The sequence below is a fragment of the Myxocyprinus asiaticus genome, chromosome 27, assembly GCF_019703515.2.
Source record: "Myxocyprinus asiaticus isolate MX2 ecotype Aquarium Trade chromosome 27, UBuf_Myxa_2, whole genome shotgun sequence".
NCBI lineage: Eukaryota > Metazoa > Chordata > Actinopteri > Cypriniformes > Catostomidae > Myxocyprinus > Myxocyprinus asiaticus.
In genome coordinates this window covers 36,431,947-36,449,915 of record NC_059370.1, presented here as the reverse complement: position 1 = coordinate 36,449,915, position 17,969 = coordinate 36,431,947, and the positions used below count along the sequence as shown (strand labels likewise).

At 38.6% G+C, this 17,969-nt stretch overlaps 1 protein-coding gene across 3 annotated transcripts in view; it reads right to left on the bottom strand.

The window, feature by feature from the left end:
- Positions 1 to 644: 644 nt before the first annotated feature.
- Positions 645 to 17,969, bottom strand: part of LOC127417793 (C-terminal-binding protein 2-like) — a 39,436-nt gene continuing 22,111 nt past the window's right edge. For 2 of the 3 annotated variants that reach the window (XM_051658031.1, XM_051658030.1), the window contains 5 exons: positions 16,034 to 16,248; positions 10,875 to 11,005; positions 6,492 to 6,619; positions 4,761 to 4,881; positions 645 to 4,622 (listed from right to left, as the gene is read on the bottom strand). In XM_051658031.1, coding sequence (XP_051513991.1) covers positions 4,433 to 4,622; positions 4,761 to 4,881; positions 6,492 to 6,619; positions 10,875 to 11,005; positions 16,034 to 16,248 — 785 coding nt within the window. In that variant the 3' untranslated portion in view covers positions 645 to 4,432. The remainder of the gene's footprint in view (positions 4,623 to 4,760; positions 4,882 to 6,491; positions 6,620 to 10,874; positions 11,006 to 16,033; positions 16,249 to 17,969) is intronic. The other variant, XR_007893338.1, reaches the window with a different exon arrangement.

The window sequence follows — 17,969 nt, the reverse complement described above, 5'->3', positions numbered from 1 at the left end:
GTTTGATGGACTTTAAGCTCAAGCGACATATGGCATGATGTTGATTACCACAAAAATTTATTTTGACTTGTCCCTCCTTTTCTTAAAAAAAAAAAAAAGAAAAAGAAAAAAAATGAGTTACAGTGAGGCACTTACAATGGAAGTGAATGGGGCCAATCCGTAATCATTAAAATACTTAGTTTCAAAAGTTTTACTACAAGATGTAAATAATAGGCTTGGTAATTTTGTGATAAAATTGTTACTAACCTTTTGTGTAGTTCTAGCCAATTTTACCAACTTTGTTGCCATGACGATGAAATGGTGTAAACCCTTAAATGGGGACTTAATTTATAGCCCAAATAAAGTTTAAAAATAAAGCGCTTTTATAAAAATTATAAGCTCCAAAAATTCGCCCATTCACTTCCACTGTAAGTGCCTCACGAGATTTTTTTTTTTTGTGGTAGCCAACATTATGCCACAAATGCTGTCGATTGAGCTGTATTGAACCCGGAATAAATCCCATCCTGCATTTTTACCTCACTGAATATCCTGATTCGCTCAGAAATGTGACATTACGCAAACGAAATGGGTTGTGAACGTCATTTAATAATGATTTTTAAGTTCAGCTTCTTAATTTATATCAGAAAAAAGACAGCCACCAAGGGTTTAATCTTTACGATTTTATTAAAATAACTTGTGGAATTTACCATCAGAGGTTACCATCACAAACATGATTGTTTTCTAATAAAAAAGTAAACAAAAACCAAAGTAAAGCTTAAGAGCTTAGTAACAGGATCATTATTTTTTTTTTTCCTTTTTTTTTTTTTTGCAGTCTGGTGATGGGGGGAAAAAGGGAAAATCAATTCACAACAAAAAGAAGGTAAGAGAAAGGAATAAAAAGTTCACATGTTGTAAAAATACATTTCCCAACTTCAACGTTACACGCAGTTCTATTAAAACATTCATTCTTCAGTTGTTAGGTGTCAGTGCGACAAACACGCAAAAAAGAAAGCAGAGGAGAAAGAGTGGTATAGAAAGGAATATATCACAGAGAAAGACACTCACTGTTGAAACACTGACTTTCAGAGAGAGCTAGAACAGGATCTTCATTCTGATGGAGGAAGGTTATGACTAACGGTTGAAGGATGTGTATATTAGAACCCTGAGAGAGAAACTGACAAGCTCCAAGTCCATATCTTTCCTCTCCAGCCTCCCTTCATGGACTATACTTAGCCAAAGCTTTGTCCCACCGCAAAGATTGGTATGTCCTGAAAGGGTCTTTCATAGTGCCTGAGCATTTCACACCTTAAAGTGAAAGCCATGTGTTCTCCAGAAATATGCATTAAGCACACAGAGCAACATATGGCTAAAGAAAACAGCTTCCTCTCTCTTGCATGCGTGTTTGCGGGGGTAAGAGTAGAGGTTGAGGGGTGTGTGTGTGTGCAGGTGGAAGAGAAAGAATGGAAGAAACTCACCAAGCCCACCACAATCTACAACATTAAGGCAGCGAGGGAACTGGATGCTGAATCACAACAGAGGACGAAGGTATTGAACAATACTCATCTTGAAATGTTTCAATACAACATGTTGAACACTGAATGACAAACTAGGCCAGAATTAATAATTTCTTGGTTTTAATACATAGTGCACATCTCATATCAAAGCTGGATGATGTTGACAGCAAAGAAACACAACGATAATGCTAGAAGAAACTTTTTTTTAAAAATGCAACAGCAATCAAAAAACGTAGCACAGAAATGTACAGAGCAGCTCTAAAGGGGCGTTACTTAAGTCTAGGAAAGTTGCATGTCACTCAAAACACCAAAATGTGGCAAATCAGGAACAAGAGGAGGGGCCTAAAAGGTACAACTTTGTAGAAATATTTTTCTGTCTCATTATCATGCATTATTCCTTGAGTACTGACTATCAAGGACGACAACCATCTGGGGATACTTACAACAACATCAAGTACATAGAATGGACTGTTGGTAGGCAGCGAAGATTCACCCAAAATCTACACTGAAATATTGGCTTATTAGTGTACCAATTACCAAGTTTTGCACCCCCTTCTCCATTTATTAGCATACACCTCAATGAGGACATGAAACTGTGCTTTCTGTACAGAAAATTACAAAATCACAGATCAAGAACGTTCAAAAGCTAAAGCCTGAGATTTTTCTAATGAAACAATATGTAGACATCCTAAGCTTAGAGAGAGGGGGAAAAAAGCTTCTGTAATTTGCGTATAACTGATGTACTTGATAAGGAGTCACACGCCGCCACATACATGCAGACACATACACACCCCCTAAGAAATAAGAACATATGGCCTAAAAAAGCTGTACAAAGAAAAAGATTTAAGCATACATTCAATATCTGTTACTGAGGTACTAGAAAGGCCTTGCTCTTCACACAGAATGGTATCCCTTGACACTCTCGAGCTTGGGGATGACCTACCTTTGGAAAGCAACCAGCTTTTATGTGACCTAGCTTATTACATTCTTTCCACCTTATCTTGTGTGCTCTTAAGAGTCATCTAATGGTCAAACAGCTCTTTCATATGCTGATACAGAAGACACCTAAGAAAATGCCTCTCGGTGACCACAGGGTATGTCTGCTGAAAAGTGTGGCACAGAACCGCCACATCACCCATCCAGAGCATACACAAGTCTCAAGACTATGAGCCATGGATAGAGCAGCCCTAGCGGTCAGATTTCCTGCTAAATTATCAGCTATAAACACAGTGTTGGCCATCCATGCAACCACTGGCCCTGTGATGGTGAGCTGGGATGAATAATCAGCCAAAACTAAAACAAGCGAATTAATAGGCTGTGAGCTGGCCACATATACGTGGAGAAAGCAAGCCGTCGCCTTCTGCTGGCTAAATCACATTAACGCAGCCTCTAGAGCACAGTTTAGGCTTAAAACCAGCAGGATAAGCCCTGGCCTTAACCTGAACTTCTTCCCAAAAAGGTGGATGAATCTTAGCTCTTTGCAATTGTATACTAGGCCTGTATGAAAATGTGTTGGTGGGTGGAGAGAGACAGTGAGTTAAAAAGATTTAAGTGCCTTGTGGAAGATACTGAGGAGGAAGGACAGGGCTGGTGTGCTACACAGTGTCTTCATGGGAAGACATGGAGGGGTGAGAGGACGAGTGGAGATATGAAGGGTGGAGGAGGATGGCGCCTCGCTGTGTCACAAAGAGAAGGCCTAATCAGAAAAGGAGGCACAAGGAGAAAGTACAGCAAGAGACAAGATATGGAAAACAAGGCAAATATTCTTTGACTTCAAATGGCTAAGAATAAAAAAGGTGCCTATATTTTCAGCTTTGCTATGGTGGATCTCAGTATGAGTCAAGCGGAAGTCAATGTTGTACACACATTGTAAAAGGGCATTGTAAAAGGGGGGTAAGGTATGTAACAAATCTTTATTTTTGTCCAACAGAACTGCAGAAAAGATATGTTTTTTTAACACCAGCAATGTTACACAATGTGACTTTGAATATGGCTTTGTTTGAAAGTTTTACTTACGAAGCAAATGTGAGCTGGGTCCCTTAAAGCAATTTTACATCATCAAGCTGTTTACAAAGCAACACAAGGGGCTAAAAAAAAAAAAAAAGTAAAACCTCCATCGCAAGACAATGGAATTTCACTTATGCTGTTTCAGTGATACTTATGCTGACCTCAGTCTTTATGGACGCTGTAAATCTTGTGACTTAAAGCGAGCACATGATCAGACCAACCCCGAACAGCTCTGGGGTGGGGGGCTGAAGCTCTCATGTTTTCTGCAAACATCTTTCTGAGAAAGACAGTGTAAGGACAATTCTAGAAGATGTCTTCCACATGAAGGAAGAAGGAGGAACGCAAAACATCAGCTCTTCCCATGGACTGAGCAACGGGCTAGTCATTAGGCCTTGATCTCCATTATTGAACACCAGCTGGGAAATAAACGCTGATGGCTGTTGAAACCATGGCTAAAGGAATATAATCAAAGACTTAAGCCAGCTGTTGCTTTGTTTCGATGATCAAACTTTTTGCTAAGACAGGACAGGTTGAGAAGGTTTGACACATGTATGCTTAATAGGAGAATGGGAGGGATGAAGGGAAAAAAAGAAGGTCCATGAAAATTAAAGAAACACTACTCAGAAACAAACTCCAACTAGTCCAGAGTAGATACAAAGCAAAGAAACTGGGATTTTGTAGTTTAGAGTGAATCAACCCAATTCTTGAATCATTGAGAGAAGTTATTGCTTACTGCCAAACTGAGAAACAGAATACAGCGAGTGGAAATGAGGGGTAAGTTGAGGGGTAGAGAGTTTCGAGTGGGTCACTCCTGGGTTCTGCTGAACTGGGGTGGCCCGAGGTCACATCCAAAGCAGGGCTGTCAACCTTGGCCGACCCCTGGGTGAGGTGAAAGGGCATCGATCAGGGCAAAGATGGAATGTGCTGGGATGCTATTGGTCGGAAGGGATGTCTCTGTCAGCCTCTGCCTTGGAAGGTTGCCCAGGTGATGGGGTATGAGGAGGGTGAGAGACAGGGGCAATGGCGTGGGCCAGGGGCAGAGATCCAGCCACAATGCCCTCTACTCCTGCCCCGGCTCCAGGCAGACCGCCCGTTGCAACACCAATCAGCCCTGCAGGGAACCTGTATAAAAATAAATTAAAAAATTTAAAAAAAGAGAGGATCATGGTTTTACTTCTCAAATAAGCTGAAATACTTAGGGAAAACAGGAAGAATGGCAGTTTTTGCTGTGAATAGTGACTGGCTTGAGGTATAAATCACCTATAGGCTGAAGCTCCGTTGAGTTCAGAGTGCACAGTGGCAGCTTCCATAGATGGCCACTGAGACGCTGCCATCAAATACTCCTTATTAACACAATTCTTCAGACTGTCTGGGATACGGCCTGCAAATACACAGAGCACTTACAATTACTACAAAAACATCAGCATCAGAAGACATATAAACACTATAGTAGATCAACCACATCCTATTAATTAGAGCTATTCAATGTCATGTATTTGCACAAAAATTTTACCATTATTAAGGGGTGTATCGATTCACTCATCTCACGATTCGGTTCACGATACTGAACTCATGGTTTGGTTTGCAAAACTTTAAACTAAACATGAATCAAGAAAAATTAAGATTGAACATTTTTTATTATTATTATTATTTACTACTACAAAGAACAATGCAGAAAGGTTCCTTTGCTTTAAAATTTAGCTAAAAATACTGTTCTTAAAAGTGATAAATGATCCATCAGAGATGTACTGGGACTAAAATCTGGTGACACCAAATGGAAATATTAGCTAATAATTCTACATACTGGAAATAATTGTTTTAGATACATATGCTGCATACACACTGATTACATACATTTAAAATATTTTTAATTACAATTGTATTTTTCTAAAATAATATTGTCTCTGTTCACATCTAAATATTCTTTAAAAGCAGCATGCGCTTATCCAGTTAAATAATGATAATTTACTGATGAAAGCAAACATAACATGACATTTAACATTAGGATTATACTCCACATTGCATTATCATAATATTCAGCATTATATAGTATATAGAAGATTAATATGGCACTATCATTAAAGCTCTATAAACTTTAATTTTCTCTCGCAGAGTCAGAGCAGATCAAATGGACATTCGATCCCTCGTACTGAAAAGACGCATCTCTCTACCACTCCTGGTTTCAGTTTCTGCCGAACTCATCGCACAACACCTGTGTCTGCTTGTGTGCAATTGTATTTTAGAGCTCACTGTGTGCAATGAAGCGATTTCCATTTGTATGCCCACATTTCTTAGGCTCAAGATGTTGCATGTATTGGATAAAACAGACACTACATTAACTTTTTTTTTTTTTTTTAAAACATCCCAGGTCCACGATGCGCATGGTCACATTTTTGAATTGCAATGTATCGTGCCACAATAAACTGTTACACCCCTAACCATTATCCCACAATAAAATTCAAAGCTTAAGGATTTCTTATATGACTATGCCACAGACAGTGCTATGGTGTTACAGTGATAATTGGTAGCACAGAAAGTAACAACAACAAACAAAAATAGCAATTTCGCCAAAAGACAAATGTTTAAATAATTTTGTATTTTAATAAGAAATAATAAAGATGAGTAAGCAATATTTTCAGCAGTAATCTGTTATCTTGACCATAAAGAGTCTAATATTTTTCCATGATCTGTTGGCATTAAAAGCTTCATTTTAACATCGACTTCTTTATTTCCCAATTTTAAAAGTAATCAAATGCGCATCTTCGATGTTTTGATCATTCTAATTTGATGCAACATGTAATTGTTTAGACATGGTTGGCAACACTTAGGAATGACCTATAAACTTAAAAAAAAAAAAAAAAAAAAAGAAAATTAAAAAAAAAATGCTTATCTGCACTAGAGAATTTTAGCTAACAGATGTTTAGCAGTAATATTTATATGCAGGAACTCAGCAGGCACAGACTGATAATGAACACCTGGGCTTTTTCTGACCTGTAATGGCTCTGCGCACCTCCCTCGCTGCCTCTTCTCTGGCCTCAATGGAGGCCTGTTCACTATACCAGGATGTGTGTGGGGTACAGATAAGATTTGGGGCGTCCTTCAGAGGGCCCTGAGAGAAGCTGATGCAGAAGCAAATAATGTTATTTTTCACAATAATATACAGAAATAACTGGGGCTGCACGATTTATGGAATTGAAATCGAAATATCACAAATGTACATAACGCAAGGGAATTGATGGAATGATTTTGATAAAGTAACAATTATGGCGACACAGATAACAGAATAGACTGGATGTACGATTGACACTTTGTGTGTGTGCATACGAGCACACCAATATGTCTTCCACTGCTTTTCACCCATTCAATTGAGATGAGCTCGTTGCACGCAACAACGAACAGGGTGAGGCGATATGATTAGCATGAAGATACATATTCACAACTGAATTTTCTTTGCTAGAGAATAAAAGGGAAAAGCTGTTTCCCCTTCAATTTGTTTATTGAAATTGTATGCAGACATTTAGCATAACATACATAATGTAATGAAACAATTTTTTTTTTTTTTTTTTTTTTTTTTACATACTCCTATAATTATAAAGTGGCTATCAAGGAAGCGTAGAGAAAAAATTGGAAATGAAAGCGGCTTCATCGCAGTTAGGACCATATATAGATGCTAATACAACTGGAACAGTGTGCAAAATGCCCAACACAATCACATAACGACCATTCTTATCTGAAACTACTGTTGCAGGTTCAAAAGCAATATCTTTGTGGATAAGAACTGCAGCCCCCCTTGCCCTCACTGAAAACTTGGAGTGGAAACAGTGACCAACCCACGTTCCCTTAATGCGCGAAATATCTAAAGTACGAAGATGAGTTACCTGTAGGAATATAATTCCTCCTTTGAGGAGCTGTAGGTGTGTAAGCACTTTCTTGGTCTTAGTGACTGTATTCAGAACCTTTACGTTGCAGGAGATAAAACAAATATTTGGACTAGTCTCAGTCATGCTACCCACCATCTAGATAGTACCCTGATACAATAATAATGCCTTGAGAAAAAAAACAGCAGCAGCAGCAACACACCCATCGGCACCCGCCCCATGCACACACACAAGTGCACCCCCACCCCCAAAAGAACACCAAACTCTCACGTATCTCTTCTTACATTCAAAGAGCCTTTGGGTAAGTAGGCACAAATTAAATGCGAGACCATAATTATTAGAAAGCCGAACGAATGAACATACATTAAAACGTCAAGTGTATTATTGAACAGAAATAACTTGCATGAGTTTGATACACAACTACTGGTTTTCCACTCTTTTAACTGAAATCAGAGCCAAATGACTGACCTAAATGAAAAGTGAGATGAAGAAAGGTCCGTCGGATCACTCTGATGCCACCCGAATCAGTCAGCTATCATGCCCAAGTTGCTGGGTACCATCGCATTGAGAAGCCAAATAACGTTTGCCCTCATTCACCTAGGCGAACCACTTCTCATCTCCATCCTCGGTCGTAATGTGAAGCCTGGCCGGATACAGAAGAGCCGGTCCGAGTCCCCGTTAATACATCTCGTCATGATTGGTTGGGCCTGCTGCTCCAGAACCTCGGGGCTGTAGTCCTTGTAGATGGCTATAGGTTTCCCCTGAAACAGCAGCTCCCCTTGTTTTTCGTGTGCCTCCCGAACAACTTTGTCCTTCATCTGGTACTGATGAAAGCGGATTATAACCGCTCTTGGCCTCTCCCCACATATAGGTTTAGCGGTGAGGGCTCTGTGTGCACGGTCAAGTTCCGGGGGAGAAGTCAGCACTTGATTGCCCAGGATCTCACAGAGCATCTCAGAGAAAAATGTTGTGGGGCGTAGGCCTTCAATGGAATCTGGCAGGCCGATGATCCTGATATTATTACGCTGGCTACAGGCCTCCATGTCAGCGGTCTTGGGTTTAAGCTTTGCGTTACTCTCTGCTAGTGCAGCACAGGAGGCTTCCAAACGCTTGACATGCTCACCTAATAATTCCGCACTGGATTCAAGCGAGGTAAGTCGAAGACCATGGTCAAATACAGTTGTTTGCACACAATCACATTAACCTCCAAGGAGATAGCAGCCTTGAAATCAGCAGCCAGGGCTGCTCTGTGCTCCTCTAACGAGCCAGCTAGCGCCGCCATGCTCAAGTCGTTTGGGGCCGCGGGTAACTCAGCTCTCGCGTTAGATTCTTTTTGGATGCTTCAGTCGACTCAGCTGCCATTTTGATAGCTGCTGCTGTGAGGTATCGCGAAGGGCTAGGGGATAATTGTGAAAATTAGACGGAAATGAGTGGGGAAAGAGTGGCAGATGCGTCTACTCCATATCGCTCCCCATCCATTCCTTAGTCCGTTTTAATAATACTGGATTACCGAGGGGGCCTTGGTAGCTCAGTATGTATTGGCGCTGACTACCACCCCTGGAGTCACGAGTTCAAATCCAGGGTGTGCTGAGTGACTCCAGCCAGGTCTCCTAAGCAACCAAATTGGCCCAGTTGCTAGGGAGGGTAGAGTCACATGGAGTAACCTCTTCGTGGTCGCGATTAGTGGCTCTCGCTCTCAATGGGGCGCGTGGTAAGTTGTGCGTAGATTGCGGAGAGTAGCATGAAGCCTCCACATGCTGGGAGCCTCCGCGGTGTCACGCACAACGAGCCACGTGATAAGATGTGCGGATTGACTGTCTCAGAAGCAGAGGCAACTGAGACTTGTTCCCCGCCACCCAGATTGAGGTGAGTAACCGCGCCACCATGAGTACCTACTAAGTAGTGGGAATTGGGCATTCCAAATTGGGAAAAAAAATAAAATACTGGATTACCGGAACACTGTTTCAAAGTTTAAAGTTTTATTGTTGTCAAATGTGCAACAAACATAGCAGCCAGCATTACTTGTTGACAATGTAAAGTGTTTTCCTAGAAGCTCCCATTTAAAAACAATACAATAAATTATGCAAAAAGTTATAAACCAATTGAAAGCAGCAATAAGTAATAAAAGGAATGTAGAGCATGATTTCAAAAGAACTATAAAATAAAATAGACCATTCATATCAATCGTTTAAGCTATTAATAATACAAATGGGTAGTGATAAGCATTGAGCAATTTTGTATTTAGCAGTCTTAGAGCCTGTGGATAGAAGCTACTCCGTAGCTGGTTGGTTTTTGCCTGGACACTTCTAAACCGTTTCACAGATGGTAAAAGGCAAAACAGGCAATGACTGGGATCTTCCAGAATTGACCTTGCCTTTCGAAGACATCTGTCTGAATACGGTAGATGTCCTGGATACTCAGTAGTTCACGGCTAATGATGGACTGTGCTGTCTTTACTACCCTCTGCAAGTCCTTGCGGTCTGATACAGTTTCCATACCAGGCATTGATGCAGCCGATAAGGATACTCTCAATGGTGCATCTGTAGGAGTTTACCAAATTGACATGCCAAACTTCTTTAGCCTTTGGAGGGAAAAAATAGGCGCTGCTGTGATCACATAGCTAGTATGGTGAGGCCAATCCAAGTCCTCTGTGATGTTGACACCCAGACACTTAAAACTGCACTGGATATTTATTACCATCAATGATGATCTTGATGATGAATTACTGTTCATTTTATTATATGAAAATGTTCACTTTGTAGTGTATATATTGTAAATGATTGTAAAAATACACATTTTGTTTGTGAAAACCTCTGGGAGTGCAGACATTTCAAAATAAGAGTCCCTGGTGTATTTCAGGCTTGTATATAAATAAAAGTCCAACACTACACACCAAATCTAATTTTTTTCTGATTATTATTTGGATTTTGGTTGCACAAACTGCATCTAGGATTTCATTAAATTTGGACTTTTGTAGCCCCTTTAAAAGTGACCATATCTCCAGACGATATGGCTATCAGCTTTCCTTTTTCTCTTCAGCTTTCTATCTTGCTTTTGAAGAACAATCTAAATCAAGCAGTTCTGGAATTTGGCAACAAAATTTTAGGATACAACGGCTCAATTTTTATTTGATATTTTATGTAAAAAAAATTATTTATTTATTTATTAAGTATGAAGCCCCGTATGTTTGTGATATTTGGAATAAACCATTCTTTTTTTCTCAAACTTCAGTATATTTGGGCAGTGGGGGCTTCTGCTGTGTCACACGCTCCTATGACATGTCGCATTATCCAACAATTTATCGGATATCGCTCTTTTCCTCAATATCGTGCAGGCCTAGTAAAACCATGAGCCTTTCATAGAAAAATTACTAAATGTACATTATAAAATTACTTAATCTTCTCACTTTGATGTTTAGTTTCACCAAGCTACACAATTCAGAGAATTAAGACATGTTAGAATAATAAAAGTAAATGGTAAACAGTGTTTCTCTTACCTGAAGGGCTCTGTCTCATGGACGTCCAGGGCTGCTCCCCGTATTCTTCCCTCTTTTAGAGCCTGGGCCAGAGCTTTCTCATCTATCAGACCTCCACGTGCAGTGTTCACTAGGAAAGCACCCTGACGCATCTGCAACACACATTAAACAGAATTAAAGAGTGAAAAACTCTATCTGCTCCAGTTTTTGCACAAAACTATGTGGATGGCCATTATATTGTTAGGGGATTTTCAAACTGGGTTTGTTTGCTTGAAACGAACCAGAGTTCACCAGGTCTTGACACTTTGTACTACTTGGCTCCAGAGGTGGGTAGTAACACGCTACATTTACTCCACTGCATTTACTTGAGTAACTTTTTGGAAAAGATTTTACTTTTAGAGTAGGTTTAAAAGTGGGTAATGTTTACTCGAACTCAAGTAAATTTCGAATGAAGAAACTGTACTTACACTTCATTACAATGGGCGGCGTACCTGTCGTTACATTACTGGGTTTAATTTTAATTAATGCATAATTTAAGAGATTACTGAATGGGACTTTTACGACAGCGGAAGTTCACATAGCTGCACGCGTTGTCAGTGACTGGCCACTCAAGCAGAGTCCATCTCTGCTGCAGCATCAAGCTCTTCTAACTAAGTGAAAAACTTTCTTCGCGCCACACAGTGAAAAAAGAATAGTTTCGTCATGCAACGCCTTCATTTAACACCAAGACAAGCGGATATTTCAAGATTAAAATTGCAGCTACAATTTAAGGCAGCACGCTGAGGTAAGTTGTGGCTCTGATGATAACGCATGCTCTTCTGTGACATGGTGATGGTCATTTTCAGGGTGATTCTGTAAATATGGGCTCTTGTGACATCAGTTTTTAAGAGTACATTTTTTAACCTGTGCAGCAATATATCAGTGCGCTTTGTCCCGCATGTCATAAGCAGTATTTATGCATTTAACCCGAGCCCTTGTGGGGGTACTGGAAACTATTGCAGCTACTTCGGGCTGATTAGCATTATAAATCCATGTAAACATCCACGTTAAGTGTAAATGCCTTTTGCTCTGCCAAACATGTAATTGACAACTGGAGCGCGAACAGGCAGCATTTCTGTGCTTGGTGTCCTTCGCAGGATGCATACTCTGCATTTAGGGAGCGCCAGTACTGTGTACAGAACTAATGATCTAAATTCTTTTGACACTGAAAACTGTAACTACACTGAACTAACAACTAAAAGCTAATAGAGAAAGTAGGCATTCATAAAACATGATCTTGCTTTGGTTTATATTTCAGCATTATATATAATGTCCCTGTGGGTCATTTTCACCATAATAATTACTAGAAGTTTCCAAACCTCTCTTCTTATTGACAAATTCATCCAGATCTGACAAGAGCCCTTAAAGGGATAGTTCACCTAAAAATGAAAATTCTCTCATCATTTACTCACCCTCATGCCAGATGTGTATGACTTTTTCATCTGCTGAACTCAAATGAAGATTTTTAGAAGAATTTCTCAGCTCCTTTGGTCCATACAATGCAAGTGAATGGGTGCCAACATTTTAAAGCTAAAAAAAAAAAATCACAAGTCAGCATAAAAGTAATCCATAAGACTCCAGTGGTGAAATCAATATCTTCAGAAGTGATGGGATAGGTGTGGATGAGAAACAGATAACTTTCACATTCTTCTTGTGTTTTTAGTGATTCACATTCTTCTCTGCACATCACCCCCTGCTGGGTTGGGAGAAGAAGTTCTAGCAAAAAATTACTTAAATACTGATCTGTTTCTTAGCCACACCTATCACATCACTTCTGAAGATATGGATTTAACTACTGGAGTCCCTACTTGGCACCCATTCACGTCCATTGTACTGACCTACAGAGCTGAAATATTCTTCTAAAAATCATAATTTGTGTTCTGCAAAAGAAAGGAAGTCATGCACATCTGGGATGGCATGAGGGTGAGTAAATGATGAGCGAATTTTCATTTTTGGGTGAACTACCCCTTTAAAGTGGTAGCTCAGCCATAATTCAATATTGTCATAATTTCCCTACCCTCATGTTGTTCCAAACCAGTGTGACCCTTTGTATTCTGTGGAACACAAAATATGTTAGACAGAATGTTAGGGACTGACAGTCTCGGTCACCATTCACTTTCTATATATATATATATATATATATATATATATATATATATATATATATATATATATATATATATATAAAAACACATTCACTGAAAGTAAATAGTAACTCAGGCTAACATTCGGTCTAAAACCTCCTTATTGTGTTGCATGGAAGAAAGAAAGTCATACGGGTTTGAAACATGATGGTGAATGATGACAGAATTTCCATTAATAATAATAATTCTGTAATACATGTTAAATGCGTATTATATAATGGAATCTAGGGAGTTCACGTCCATTATGTCATTTGTGAAAGTAAAGAGTTACTCACTACTTGAGTAAAGCTGAAGCTAGGTAATGACGATGTTAGCTCAACTTGACTCATCTTTTATCAGCGTATCTGCAGGTTCGAAGGAATAAAATGTAAGACTTGAGGCCAAATAAAATAAAAATTTAAGACCACTTTCACAATAAAAAAAAAAAAAACAAACACATTAAATAATTAATTAGCAGGTAAATACAAACCACTGAGACTACTTGGATGTATCTGGACATGTTTTTTATATTTTATCTTTTTTTTAAATAATATAATACAACATTAAAACTCTAAATTAATTCATTATGAATACATGTAGCCTAAAGTATGCAGCCTATATTGTGACCCTTCTTTTTAGTCACTTGTTTTCCAGCTAGACATGACGCAATAGACCTTATTCACAGTAGTGCCATGTTTGATTTTTAATGGGAATGGAAACAAGGCTGTGAGGGATAGACTTACCATCTCTTCAATGGCATGCACAATATAAATCTGTAAAAAGCTCCAAGATCCCATCTGATTTTCCACAATTCATGTTGTCTGGATTATTATATATATATATATATTTTTTTTTTTTTGTCTACTGAGTGTTCTTGAAAATATATTTTTTCAATGTTTTGTCTGCGGAACGATCCAAAAACACTTTAAACTGGAGTACAGCTCATCGAAGAGACTGTACGTCTATCCCTCACAGCCTCAAAAATCAAATATGGTGCTGCTGTTATTAATGTCTAGCATGTGCTGAATAACATTTAAAAAAAAACATTTTACTTGGCAGGTACCTTTAACAAATACTTTAACAGGTATTTAAAGGGCAGTTCATTTAAAAATTTAATTTCTGGGGCCTGGGTAGCTCAGCAAGTAAAGACGCTGACTACCACACCTGGAGTCGCAAGTTCGAATCCAGGGCGTAATAAGTGACTCCAGTCAGGCTTCCTTAGCAACCAATTGGCCCGGTTGCTAGGGTGGGTAGTTAACTTAAAAAAGGCAGTTTAAAGTTGACAAGATGTATTGAAAATATTAACAGATTAAATGTGCTGCATAATTAGTTATGAAGTAAATTGAAAACAGATTATATACTAAATATTAAATATAGATAATATTTTCATATGTAAAGTACTGTGCAAAAGTTTTAGGCACTTAAGATGTTTCACAAAAACATTTGTCTTAAGATGGTTATTTATATCTTCAGCTTTAGTGTGTCAATAGGAAAAACACATTTTAGACTCCCAAAAATTACTTTTGTAAATTGAAAAGATTCAAACAGAAGAACAGGGAGCTCTGTGGCATTGCCCCCACAAAGCCCCCCCACTGAACATCGAGTCAGTCTGAGATTACAAGAAGAGACAGAAGCAATTGAGACAGCCTAAATAGATAGAAGAACTGTGGTGAATTCTCCAAGAAGCTTGGTACATCCTATCTGCCAACAACCAATATAAACTGTGTCCAGGTGTAACTAGGAGAACTGGTGCTGTTTTAAAGGCAAAGGTGGTCACACCGAATATTGATTTAGCTTTTTTATGTTTACTGGACTTTGTATGATGTTAACTGATAAATGAAAACTATTTATGGCATTATGTTTGAAGACATCCTCACTATGTAACATTTTTCACAAGTACCTAAAACTTTAGCACAGTACTGTATATTATTAATATTATATTTATATAATTATATTATTGTTTTATTATTACAAATATTTTTTAAACTGACTGATTCAGATGGCAGAGAAAATACCTGTATATCAAATGGAGCTCTAGCGAGGTGGAGATGAGAGATATAACAGCTGTATCTTCGCAGCTGAGTAGTTCTGTTAGCTTTACATTTCTTGTCAAAGGTGATGTAAAATAAGGAAGCGCCATGATTTGATTTAAACCTTGCGTGCTTGCAAACTGCTATGTTGACAGCTTTGTTGATTATAAACAGGAGCGATAGTGTTAGCGCATCGCTCGCTTACAGAGACGAAGAATAACATCTGCATTTCGGATAACCAGGTTTATGAATGTTTATACATGTGTAACATCGTAAGTTCAGTAAAAATGTATGTGCTTGCACTTCCCTGTGCGCGCTCACACTAAACTCAATCGTCAGCTACTAAATGCTGGCTGCACGAGAGAGAGAGGTGTGATTGACTCGTGCAGATTGTGCTGTTTTAAGCATCTCTATTCACGCCCCAAAATGCAAGACCTCAGCAAACGAAATTTAAGACTTCTTGACATTTAAGATATTTAAGACTTTTTATGGCCTTAACTTTTAAAAAGTACATTTATGACTTTTTAAGGACCTGCAGGTACAAAGGCAGGTTTGTTCCTTAACAGATAGAACAACACTTGCATCTCTTTTCTGCAGAAGCATTGTAAAATAACAGTGAACCTTTGGCATTTATCTTGGGAATGATTGTGTAACAGTCAAACATATGGCATCAACAGCTCATATCGACAAAATAGGCCAGATTGCCCTTATACCAATTGCGAGTCATACAGAAGTCCATATGAACCATACTGCCGTGGAAAGGGAAAATGCTGTACCTACACTTTGTCAAAATTGAGTTATGACCAAAATAAGGTCTGTCAGATTATGATCCATCACAGATGGGTTTGGGTCAACTATGCTCAGATTCATATCCGTATCTAATCGGTGCATTACAATGTGTATATGTACAAAATGTCCAACATCACATTGTGAAACACCACTCCATACGGTGTACAAGAAGAGTGATGCTGAAAAGCTGCATTTGTACCTGTTTAATGGTGAAGTCATTGATGAGGTGATGGTTATGTTCATTCAGACTGCAGTGTAGCGAGACACAGTCCGAGTGGATGAGAAGGTCCTGTAGTGTGGCCATGCGCTGGAGCCCTAGTGATCTCTCCACACCATCCGGCAGGTATGGGTCATAGAAAATCACTCCAAACCCAAAGGCTTTTGCCCTCAGAGCAACAGCCTGGCCCACACGTCCTAAAGAAAAGCCATTATCAGAAACCATTTTAGTCTTCAGTTTACTGTTCCATTTTAAGCACATCACTAAACTGAAGTCTGTATACAAACTTGATTAAATTTAATCCATCACTATCAAAAGTCTATCAGATGAACTTTTGAATTGACTTGGGACATAATCACACCAAAAAAATAAAAAATAAAATAGAAATGCACAACAACACTTAAAGATGAAACAACGCATCTCTTTGTAATTCTTCACACCAAATTTCAATACTCCATTCTGATGATCTGATTTATTTTCAAATTCACAGAATTTTTCAGTTGAATATTTCTCTTTTGGATAATAAACAATTAATTTAAAGTATTTGAATTTTTTGCAAAGAATGATGACAACTCGGCATCGGATTCACGACAGTTCGGTGTGAAATTGTTTACAAATGCTTTACATTTTTGCATTTAGTCAAATCTGACTTGTGGTTTGAACAGGCCATTTAACTCACAAAACTATGCAGATAATCGTTACATACAAGTTCAGCTCTCCATCTATAATTTTACACAACTAGAAAAGCAAAACAAATTTCAGGAGATGCTGATGATTACGCAATCATTTGTTCTGAAGCCTCTAAATAAACCAAACTAAATGGGAACCAATTTACAGCATCATCCTGAAAAAAAAAAAAAAATTGTGAGATCTAGTGTCATTACATTTTCATCATTCACATTAAAGCTGTATGATTACTTCAGCAGAAGAATGAACATTCTGTATTATACCTCGGACAAAATTCAATGCAACAAACTAGTATCGTCACGGTACCAAAATTTCAGTAGTCAGTACCGATACCAGTGAAATTTCACGGTTCTCAATAAAAATTTTGATCCACAGAAAAAATTTGTTAATGATATTGAACACACTCCTTTAGCCTAAAGTTACATTTCAATGTAAATAATAAATTAAAAGATATGCATGTTTCCTTCAAGTGCTTCTAACACTTGTTTGTTTTCAAGCAGGTCCCTACTGAAATCTCTTTTTTCCCCAAATCCTTTTTTCCTTTAATTATTTTTCCAGAATTCCTTGTTTTAAAGTTTAATTTCATTAATCAAAAAAGTGTCTAATCAAAAATGTCCTTAAACTTTTAAAAATTTTAACAAGTAAAAAATAGGAGTCACATGACTCCATGCGAAGTTCGGACGTGTGAACGGCAAGCTCTGTGCACTTTGCTAGTTTTTATACTTTTTGTGTTCTAAACCAGTCGATACACCCCGATCCATAATTGTTCTAGGAAGACAATGTCAAAGAATTCAAAATCCTCGGGTTTTGGAGACATTAAAAGACACTTACGTGCTCAAGCTGGCACCCCTCCGGAGGCCTCGAGCCAGTGAGTCGATTTGGCGAAAGAGATTCTGCGACAACTGTCGAGCGTATCGGTAATGCCAACGAAGGTTGTTGCTGACTTGGAGGATCTTGCTGCAATACATCGATCGATCATGGCCATGAAGACGAAATTCACTGAGATGGTTACAAGACTGGCGGATGTCGAGAAACGGATCGATTATTTGGAGTCATCGTAGAGGGAATTAGCTGCTAATCCACTAGCAAACCAAGGCAGATCTGAAGTGCATCTGGGAAAAGTTGGAGGATATGGGAAATCGTAAACGGCGGAATAACGTCAGAATTGTTGGAATTCCTGAAGGAGCAGAGGGTCAGAAAATGGTGGAAATCCTGGAGGGGCTCTTTCCAA